At 39.1% G+C, this 11,409-nt stretch overlaps 1 protein-coding gene across 1 annotated transcript in view; it reads left to right on the forward strand.

Annotated features, from left to right (window-relative positions):
* CNTNAP2 (contactin associated protein 2) overlaps positions 1-11,409 on the forward strand; it is a gene marked incomplete at its 5' end in the record, with an annotated part of 1,134,943 nt that overhangs the window by 512,831 nt on the left and 610,703 nt on the right. The window contains one exon of the mRNA XM_019666439.1: positions 5,005-5,111. Coding sequence (XP_019521984.1) covers positions 5,005-5,111 — 107 coding nt within the window. The remainder of the gene's footprint in view (positions 1-5,004; positions 5,112-11,409) is intronic.

Below are 11,409 nucleotides of genomic sequence, written 5' to 3' on the forward strand. Positions count from 1 at the left end.
TCACTTTTAAAGAAACCCTTGATACTGAATTTGAGAAGTAGTAAATTAATCTCACTTGATAGGTATATGTTTCTTGTGTAAGTGCGCAGTCATCTTATTTTATTTGATGCGGATTTTCTGCTTTGTGCATTATTTAGAGCACATTTAGATTCCAATCTGGTTTGTCTTTGCAACTCAGTACACTTCCGAACTACTTCCCCTGAATTAATTGATATAATGAGCTGATGTAAATTACTTTCACAATTAGGCTGAGCTAATATTGCCCCCACAACAATTTAGGAAGTAAATATAGGCATATATGTACTGTATTCCCAAATTAAGTATCAAGGATTTTTTTTTTTTAGTTTTATGTAATTTTGGAGTCTGTCTCATTACTTCCTCCCATGACCTGGAGAGTCAAAATGCCGGATATAAACACCGTGTGCTGAGGTCCACGCCTCCATGGCTGCAGAGGGTAGTAGCTGTGGGAATGGACGTGCACAGCCCAGGGCCACCCACTGCTCACAGTTCTCCCTCCTTGTTGTTGCCTTCTCACGTACCCTGCTGGGGACATTTTTCAACATTTTATAAAAATGCAACTCTTCTTTTACTGCCTAGGTGAAAAACTCTAAACTTCATTAAACCCCCTATTTATATTTCACCCATAACTATTCTAATATCTATATTTCTGTGGCTTTTCCTATCTGTTTGTGAGTCATCAGATACTGCCTGGTATTGTATTTTGCATGGATCTTATCCCCTACCTCCACATAGAGTATAAGGTTATTGGAGAAGGACCATCTTTGTAGCCTTGATAGCACCATGTTCAATACCACTGCCAAGTGCCTATTAAATGTAGAGGGTCGAAGCAGTGACATCAGCACCAGGACGGCATGACTCGTTCCCTTCATCCCATCCCTCCCTTTAAGTTACAAGGAGTAGGACACCCATAGCCCAACAACGGATCCTCTCCACAGCATACTGGGATGCCTGAGAGATTCATACATCTGTATATGTGAAGGTGGGTGGATTGGACCTCAGGGAGATGGTAGAACTAGGGGGGGCAGTGATGGACCCCTGCAACCCCAGCCTCCCTGGCATTAAAATAACTGTAGCTACTACAATTTGGTAATGAGCTTGCAGCATAAAAAGGGGTAATTTATGACAACAAAATATAAAAGGAGATTAGGAAAATGACAGAACCTGTATAGGCAAATGAAAATAAGTTGCTATCAACAGGAAAAAGGACTATTTTATCTATAAAACATTTTATACGAACCTCATGTTAACCACAAAACAGAAATCTAGAGTAAAGAAACTGAGCAAATCATCATAGGAAACCATCAACTTAAAAAGATATACAGAAACACAAGGAAAAGTAAACAAAAGAGGTACAAAACAACCAGAAAATAAAAGATTAAACGGCAGTAGTAAGTCCTCACATATCAGAAATCACCCTAAATGTAAATGGATTGAACTCACCAATCAAAAGGCACAGAGGGCTGGATGGATTAAAAAATAAGACCCAACTACATGCTGCCTTCAGGAGACTTTGCTGAAAGAAATTGAAGAAGACACAAATGGAAAGACATCCCGTGTTCATGGATTGGAAGAATAAATATTGTTAAAATGACCATACTACCCAAATCCATCTACAGATTTAGTGCAACCCACATCAAAATACAAGACATTCTTCTCAAATGTAAAAGAAACAATTCCAAAATTTGTGTGAAACCACAAAAGACCCCAAAATACCCATAGCAATCCTGAAAAAAATGAACTAAGCCAGAGTTATCACACTTTCTGATTCTAAACTATACTACAAAGCCGTAGTAATAAAAATAGTATGGTACTGGCGCAAAAAAAAAAAAATAGACACATCCACCAGTGGAACAGAATGAAGAGCCCAGATTTAAATCCTAGCATTTACAGTCAATTAATGTTCAACAAGCGAGCCAAGAACATCTAATAGGGGAAAAAGGACAGTCTCTTCAACAAGCGGTATTGTGAAAACTGGATAAACACGTGCAGAACAATGAAATTGGACCCCTATCTCATACCACTCACAACAATTAACTCAAAATAGATCAAAGACTTAAGCACAAGACTCAATACCATAAAACTAGAAAAAAACATAAAGAAGAAATTCATCAATATTGGTCTTGGCAATGATATTTTGGACATGACTCCAAAAGCACAAACAACAAATGCAAAAATTAAATGGGAATACATCAAACTCAAAAGACCCTGCAGAGCAAAGGAATAACAAGAAAATGAAATGGCAACCTACAGAATGGGAGAAAAGTTTTGCAAACTATATATCAGGTTAGGCGTTGAAATCCAAAATATATAAAGAACTAACACGACTTAATGACAGCAACAAAATAATCTAATTTAAAACGGGCAGAACTAAATAGACATTTTTCCAAAGAGGACATCAAAATGACCAACATGTGCATGAAAAGATGCTCAACATCATTAATCATCAGAGAAATGCAAATCAAAACCCCAGTGAGAGATCACCTCACACCTGTCAGAATGGCTATCATTAATAAAACAAGAGACAACAGGTGCTGGTAAGGATGTGGTGGAAAGGGAACCTTTATACACTGTTGGGGAGATGTAAATTAGTCCAACCACTTTGAAAAAGAATATGGATGTTCCTCAAAAAATTAAAAATAGATCTACCATACAATCCAGCAATCCCACTTCTGGGCATATACCCAAAGGAAATGAAAACAGGATATTGACAAGATATAGGGACACGCACGTTTATCACAGCATTATTCGCTATAGTCAAGATACAGAAACAACCCAAGTGCCCATCAGTGATGAATGGATAAAAAAGATGTCATACACAATGGAATATTGTTCAAAATGGGACATTTAGCACATTATGCTACATGAGTTAAGTCAGAGAAACACAAGTACTATATCACTTATATGTGAAATCTAAAAAAATTAAGTCCAATCTGTAAAAAAAACAAAACAAAGTAAAAGTATGGTTACCAGGGGATAGAAAGTGGGGGATAAGAATGATGGTGTGTGTTTAGGGGTACAAACTTGTAACGAGTAGTGAAAAGCTACAGAGATCTAATGCACACTATAATGAATATAGTTAGCAATACTATACTATAATGATGTAAAATGATAAATATTGCTTCAATGGCAATCATATGTAACTATATCAAAGTAACACTCTTGCACCTTAAATTTATAAATTGTAACATCACATTCATCAAATAAAATAAATGAAAGAAATATATTTTAAAAAAAGAAGTTTTAAGTGGGAGTAAATAAATAACTAGAGTGAATTTTCCATCCCCTCTGATGATAACCCAACGTCTTGCTTTTGCGTGCTTTGTATTTTTCCCCCGATAATGCTCTTCCTTACGTTTTCTTCTCTTATAATCATGCCCATTCATTGAGGCTCAACCTAAAGCCTTTTATTGTCCCCCAAATCCACATAGGGTCCCTCATGTGAAACTCCGTGGTGCAGTGTGTCCCTGCATTACGCCACTTTTCGTTTCTACCTTATATTACAGTGTTGGTGTGTACAATGTACCTGCTTTCCTAGGCTGTAAGCTCTTGAAAGGCAGTGAATAGTTTCTCACAGTGCTGTGCATCTAACAAGTGCTCAGTAAATGTTAGTTCACAACTAAAGTTTTGCAAAGAGCCGTGAAGGAACAGCATTTCTACGTAAGAATCGGAGGTTCCATGCCTCACTGGGGTATGCCCTGCTCCATGGCTTTAGGCATGACTGATGGCAAATCAAGAACAGGGAATGGAGAAAGCCGTCTCTGAGCCCAGTCCTATGGTGTTTTGCAGCAGAAAGCTGCCAGGGCATCATGGTTAAGGAGTTCCATGCAGGGTGGCACTCTATCAGAGCATTCCCTAGGACCCACTGATACAGATTCTGTTGTTTTATTCTGGGTGGACTTTCCTATTTCAGAGAGTTTTCCATTAAACCCAGAAGTCTTCTGTGAATGCTGGTATATAACAATTAATACCATTGTTATCCGTGAGCATCTTAACCAGGTTTATAAAGAATCAGTTTGTGGGGAAGTTGGAGAGAGAGGAAGGGGTGGGAGGGCTTGAGGACTTAGGACCAGGAGAAAGGAAAGAGTTGGTGCTGTTGAAACAGGAGTTTTCCTCCACAGATTTCAACATCAGTATGGCGAGGGCACAGGCAAGCTCTGAAAACTCGCCCCGGACACTGTGGTCCAGATATTCACAGCCCCCCATTTGGTAACCCTCTATTTCCTACCTAGTAAGTGTCTAGTTCATGGACATTATCTCTAAACCTTAAAATTGCTTATAAGGTAGGCATAATTAGTCCATTTTTCAAAGGAGAAAATTGTGACTCAGAAAGGTTAAATTGCCTCATTACAGGTGGCCATCTAGTAAACAGAAAGATTTGAACACAAAACCTGAATTTTTCCCCCCTATGTTATGCTTGGTGCCTTTGTAACTAGGTGGCTTTGAGTTAGCCAGCTGGGCATAGGGAAAAGGACAAGAAGACTTAGAAATCTTTTCTGATAAGACACTTATATTCTTAATGCTGTTGCCATGGCGTTATTTCAGAAGCTCCAATTGCTGTGAGAAACTTGGTGTTACCCCTTTCTGACTGACGTGGTATTGGCCTTGCGGGAGAAAATAGACAGGAAATGAACTTTAGGGCTAATCTCCCATCTCTCACCAGGAGGAAATTTAGCTAGTGTCTTTGTTTTTGTACAAAAGGAAAACTAAATGAATCTGTGATATGCAAATGAACCTCTCAGCCAGTTGTTAATTTCTACTGTTTACTCAAAAACAGGAAACACCAGGCGTGTGATACATCATCTTTTGTGCACTTGGCACCCCCCATCATGAATCATATTAATCTGCTCAAACTAACAAGGATTAATTGCCTTGGTGAGGCAACCTGGCACTGACATGATATATTGCCCAGACAGCTTGGAATTTGGCCACTCATAAATCTCATTCGTGTGTCGCTTTACTTCTGTTTGTCTCTCTCTCTGACAGATGTATGCCCAATCACTGTGAGCATGGTGGGACGTGCTCGCAGACGTGGGACAGCTTCAGATGTACCTGCGACGAGACGGGGTACAGTGGGGCCACCTGCCACAACTGTGAGTGCCAATTTATCTCACTTTAAACTTGTAATTGCGTGAGCATCTGAGGTCTTCCGTCACGCTTTAAAAACTCGGCAACCTGCATAAGCCACACACCAAATCCCTTGGTTCTGAAGAGCCCAGATGTGTTATTGTTTCACCAGGTAGTAGTCTAGTTGTCAGAACATATCCTTTCATGCCTAATGACTCCAAAAAGAAGGACCAATGTTTTCAATGTTCCAAAAACATGTAGTTGAAAATCAGGAATGCTGACCTTGGGTTTGACTCCATGCGTCTAAGCTATGTCTGGCTGGATAGACTGCTGGGAAAATTGTTAGCCTGATGCCTCTGACTGGATCCTCATATATCAGTTCATCAGAGAGGCAGAGCATAATTTGAACATTTAGTTTCGGGACAGTAGTTGTCGCATGCTCTCTGAACTATTTGGCCGCCTTTTTTTAAATCAGAAAAAAATGAGAGCGTGAATGAAATCCATTGAAGTTGTATATCTAAAATAAAAACACAAGAAGACAATTTATTTTTTAATATTAAAAATAAAAGGTAACATGCCAAGATGACTAGTGAAACACAGATGGGACTTGTTTTACATAGTAGCTTTCCCTTGAAAAGGTAAATTTTTTTAATTCAAAGAATATTTGTTAGGTGAATGAATGCTAACTCTGTAATTGTAACATTAATTTTCCAAAAATGCATTGCTGTGTACAAAGCACGTTTGAAAACAGATTTGCCATAAAAGATCCAGTTGAAAGGAGGTCATCTGTTCTGCAGTGTGTGTGCGTGTGTGCGTGTGTGTGTGGTGTGTGTGTGTGTGTAGTGTGTGTGCATGTGTGTAGTGTGTGTGTTATGTGTGTGTAGTGTGTGTGCATGTGTGTAGTATGTGTGTGTGTAGTGTGTGTATTGTGTAGTGTGTGTGTGGTGTGTATGTGTATGTGTGTGTTGTGTGTGTAGTGTGCATGTGTGTGTATGTGTGTAGTGTGTATGTGTGTGTAGTGTGTGTGTTGTGTGTGTAGTGTGCATGTGTGTGTATGTGTGTAGTGTGTATGTGTGTGTAGTGTGTGTGTTGTGTGTGTAGTGTGTAGTGTGTAGTGTGTAGTGTGTAGTGTGTGTGTAGTGTGTGTGAGTGTGTGTGTAGTGTGTGTGTTGTGTGTGTAGTGTGTGTGGTGTAGTGTGTGTGTGAGTGTGTGTGTGTGTAGTGTGTGTGTGTGTGTAGTGCGTGTGTGTGTATGTGTGTAGTGTGTAGTGTGTGTGTGTAGTGTGTATGTGTATGTGTAGTGTGTATGTGTATGTGTAGTGTATGTGTGTGTAGTGTGTAGTGTGTGTGTAGTGTGTAGTGTGTAGTGTGTGTGTGTGTGTGTTGTGTGTGTGTAGTGTGTGTGAGTGTGTGTGTAGTGTGTGTGCGTGTGTGTGTGTGTGTGTGTGTGTGTGTGTGTAGGAAGGGGGAGAGAACTAGGACAAGATTCACTGCTCTTCAATCTTCTCTCAATATTCTGAAAAACTGAAAATCTAACATCTAAATCCTCTAATTATACAGACTGCTTTCTCTTCACTTTCAGGAAATAAAGGCAAGCAACATATTAGAGTCGAGTTCTGCGGACAGGAAAAATGCAGTGTAGCTCTAAGCCCTTTTTATAGTATTATTTATAGTTGTATGCAGACCTCAACTACGTTGTATTCAGGCTTCAACTAAGAAAGAAGATTTGTAATTTATTTTGCACTTATTTTGTTTAGGAAAATATTCAAAAACAGGAGACAAAAAGAACTTCTAGAAAAGTTAGCATTAATAGGAAGATGCACAAGAGAATTAAAACAGATAGGCACTTAGTAGCTACATCATCTAGAAAGCATTTAAATGCAGGTATGTGAAAAAGCATTTTGATGAACAAAGAACAAAAGTGATATTAAAATTAATTAGAATAAAGGACTCAAGACTAAAATCGTTCCTTTCCAATCCCATCAAAATGTTAACTTTCAGCATATGCTATTCATTATATGATATATGATGTTTGAATTAAGTAACTTTGATGAAACTAAGTACTTTCACTCTACCAGTGTAATTTACATACTGTGCTATAAATACCGCCTTTGAACTACCAGGGATCTCGTTTCTGAATATGCAAATTCTCACTGGAGACAAACAGCAGACATTGGTGGTGGTTACAGCAGTTCCCTGTCACAGTGACTGCTTTGATATTGAATTAAAAACCAAATAATGATTTTCATAGCCGGTTCCTTCACTGAAATACACAGCAAAGAGAAAGATTTTTTAAATATAATTTTTTTAATTTTTAAAAATTTGCTACCGGTTGATTAGTTGAGTTTTTAAAAGAGTAATAACTGCAATTATTAAAAATGTCCTAAATGTGTTTAAGTTTGACTCTAGAGCAAGCTTTAAGGGTAAAAGAGGAAAATTACATCCTCTCTGCTTCTGATTTCTACTCACTCCTTGTTCTGTTTTTGTATCTATCACTGTAGAATCATCCAGTTTAACAATGAGACCCTGATCCCTTGTTGTGTTTTCTAAATGAGGTCAAATTCTTGAAAATCGAATGTGTGTGCCTAAATAGAGGTTTACAACACCAGAGAGCACAATTCAAGAAAGGGTTGATTGGACACTCTTTTGTTGTGAAAAATTATACCTTGTACCTTATTGACGGGTAAATGCTTCCTAATAAGCTGAAAGCCTTGATATAACTCTTTCTTTGTTACTTCCATGAATTAGTTCAAAACTGGGAGGGTCTGGCCCATCACCTAATAATGCAGAAATATATAACATATGCCATTCAGTTAGACGCAGAATGAACAACTTTGCATTTTTGCTCAGTGACTGCATTGATGGCGAGAGCACTGGAGTGAAAAGACACCAGCCCCTATGTGATTGCCCTGCTGTGTGCCCTTCCAGCAAGGCATTTGGCTTCTCTTCCACTTCTCTACTCCTCTGTAGACAGAATGGCTACAGAGGTCTCTTTCGTTCTTAACAGCCAGTGAGCTGAGACTTCCAGTGGCATAGTCTGTCTTCCGTGGTTCTGAACTGTGCTTGTATTGTTAAATAGTTTACCTTGTTATTTTTCTGCAGAGGACCAAGCATCCCTTCTGAAAAGGAGTTATGGTAATTTCATAGTAGTGCTACTTTACCAAGGTAAAGACTGGCTAACTAAAGTCCGAAGTTGAGTATAACTAAATATCCAGTAGCGCTTCAAACATTACAGTTAGGCTACTAACTATTTCAGCACATTTTCTACCCTGGGCCGGGCTCGGTCAGGATGAGATAGCTGTTTCTCAGGTGACCCAGGATCATTCAGGCTGGAGCTTACAGCTCCAGGATGGAACCTAGAAGCCCTTTCTTGATCAGTCCCACTGCCTGAGTTTGAACTTGGCACTTAAAATGTTTGAGCTTCCGTTTTCTCCCGTGTGAAATGGGGGTGGTAACAGCACCCCCATAAAGCTATTGTAAGATCAGATGAGATGATTTATGGAAGATGCTGAGATGAGCATATGTTAGTGCTCAATACATTTTTGCCATGCCATCTCTTTCAGAGTAATCATTGTTTCGCTCTGAACTTCTATGTCAATAATTGTCCATATCACACAATTTGTCATTTAATTTCATGCTGCCATTCATTGTCTGCTCTCATTTCTGGCAGACTTGGGCTTGAAGTGAATCATTAATTGGTTTCCATAAGCTTTCTTTCTTCCTTTCTTTTTTCAGAAGAATTGAAAGTGATCTGGATATGTCCTAGACCTCTATCCATTTGTTTGTTAGTTTGTACATGGAGAATTTATTTTCAAGCAAAGTCTATGAAGGGCTTAGAGGATCGTCACTTACAAACCATTCTCCAGGGGAGTCGGGATGTCATTCTTTAGGTGAGGAAAGCCAAAATCCCCAGAGATGGTCAGATCGCAGGAAAGGGAATGCCAGGTTTTCTTGTCTCCAAACTGAAGAGGCTAGTTTGTGACAAAATGTAAATACATGAAATTGTTTCAGTTTTGTGCTTTGTAAATTTTCTTATGCTGACATTCCATTGTCAATGAATGTCTAAAAACTGGCTAGTAGCATATCAGAACATAAAATCATGACAAAGAGTGAAATGAGCACGTGGAATAGTCTGTTTTGTTATATTAATTTGTCCCTACTGTTCTCTCCCAAATGGATAAGCATGTGTCTTTCTTGTGAGCAAAACTTCATGTTGATAGCTAGTCTTTTTCTCTCGGTGGTGCTGTCTAGACACTTTTCAATTTGTCTCCAAGCTTACTTTCCAATACTTTAAATGCTCTTTAAGATCTAATTATCATCGTATTATTTTCACATGTGTTTCTTACACTTCATAATTATGGCTTAAATTTACATAAATTAAATTTTTAAAAACCATCCATTATCTCAGAGCTTACAGATATTTTTTTTTCTCTCTTGCTGCTGGCATCTGCCTTTGACCTCAGTCATTCTCACATATACTATTAGCCCCTTGTGTGGAACTGCCCTAAAAATTCCCAGAAAGTCCTCAATAATATGAAAATGTTTGGCCATTTTCACAAGTGCAAGAGGATATTTGAAAGATATAAGCAATGTTTAGGGGTGGAACTTTATAAGAATTATTAAATGCCAGACCTTGGTTCTGAGAGAAATATTTTTTCCAGGTGTCTTTTCATGAAATGAGAGGTTCTCACCTTGCCCACATCTATGAGACATGACTCTTTCCAGAGGTAGTAAGAGGCGATAAACTCAATGGCCTACACAGAACTCTTTCTATTTTACAATTATGTGATTTCTGAATTCTGAAGCACTGAAGGGACAGCTGCTGATGTTGCCACACAAATTCAAAACAAATATTTACTCTCCAATGTTAGAGGGGAAAAAATGAAACTTAAAAGGAAAATTACTCTACATGCTGTAGTCTGGAACTGTTACTCCTGGCCCATCACTTTGTAGATGATAAATTACATTGCATCTTATTACCGCACACAAGTAAAGCGCAGTGGCTTCCCACTTGTTACACCACATGGTTTATAATCCATTATATTCATAAGGAATTTAATTCAGAGAATAATTTCTAAAAAGAAATGTATCCTACCTGTTTGTCGTCGTACAAACGTAGGGCACCGACACTTAGATTTATTAGTGCAGGAAATCTGGTACCTCTATCCACGTGGAACTAGGAGACTAAGGCCTCAGGGAAGACAAGTTGGAGTTGGAGCTTCGCTCCCCATCCCTTCCCTCACCCCCAAAAGGAAGTCTTTGAATAGAATCATGGCTTTATGGAATTGGACCCCATCCTTCAGCTATACATTCATCTGCCTGTAAGGACCTTCTTGGCGTGGCTACGTCTTTAACCTGGTCTCCTGGCACACTTTCCCTCCCTTCCTCCCCTCCAATCCCATCGGCCGCCTTTCATTTTTTTCATACACGCCCTGAACCTTCTCACTGTCGCCACGCCCTGCCACCGTCATCACCTCTGTCTGCTTTGCCTGCCACATTCCTCCTCATTCTTCAGATCTCAGCCCGGTAGCCATCTGCCTAGGGACACTTTCCATGACCCCGTAATTAGGTCAAATCCTCTTAGTCTAAGACATGCATCTTTCTCTTAGCAGTAGTGATGGCTGTGATTTTGCATTTATTACTTGTGATTCTTTAATAATGTCTGTCCCGTCCACGGGACTGGAATATCTGAGAGGAGACAGCGCCAGGCCCTGCCCACCACTGTATCCCCAGGGCCCACCCAGCATATGAGACATGCTCCGTAAATATGCACTGAATCCAAGAGTGAGTGAATGGCAGAGAACGTGAAGGGCATCAACAGCCATTTAAAAAAATCAGTGTCCTTTATACAGCTCTATGAAGATAGTGAAGTTATGAAGAGAGAGTGAAACTAAAGGGAAAAGAGGAAAACAGAAAGGGGAAGTAGAGAATAAAAGATGGATTAATGGAAAGCAGAGAGGGTAGCAACAGTAATAGCAGCAGAAACAAGCACAGAGGTGTCAAGGTGCAAGATGTTATTTTGACAAATTCTGAGTATGGGCAAACAAACGTACACGTCTCAGATCACCTTTGAGGAAAGCACTGCATCATGTTACGTCTCCACTCATTAACTTGTGGAAATATAATAGTGGCAAAGTCAGTTGCAACCCAAAAATGACATCGTAGGTAACAAGAGTGTAGTCAGCTTTCTGTGCTGGCCGATTTATGAGCTATTTTAAAATAGATATACATATGTTTAAATATCGACTATCTAGCGAATGACAACAAAGTTCACTTTAAACATGATGCACAGTTTGAATAAGATGGACTTAATGTTTTTGTTCG

Source organism: Hipposideros armiger, unplaced genomic scaffold (assembly GCF_001890085.2).
Source record: "Hipposideros armiger isolate ML-2016 unplaced genomic scaffold, ASM189008v1 scaffold_470, whole genome shotgun sequence".
In the NCBI taxonomy this organism is placed as follows: domain Eukaryota; kingdom Metazoa; phylum Chordata; class Mammalia; order Chiroptera; family Hipposideridae; genus Hipposideros; species Hipposideros armiger.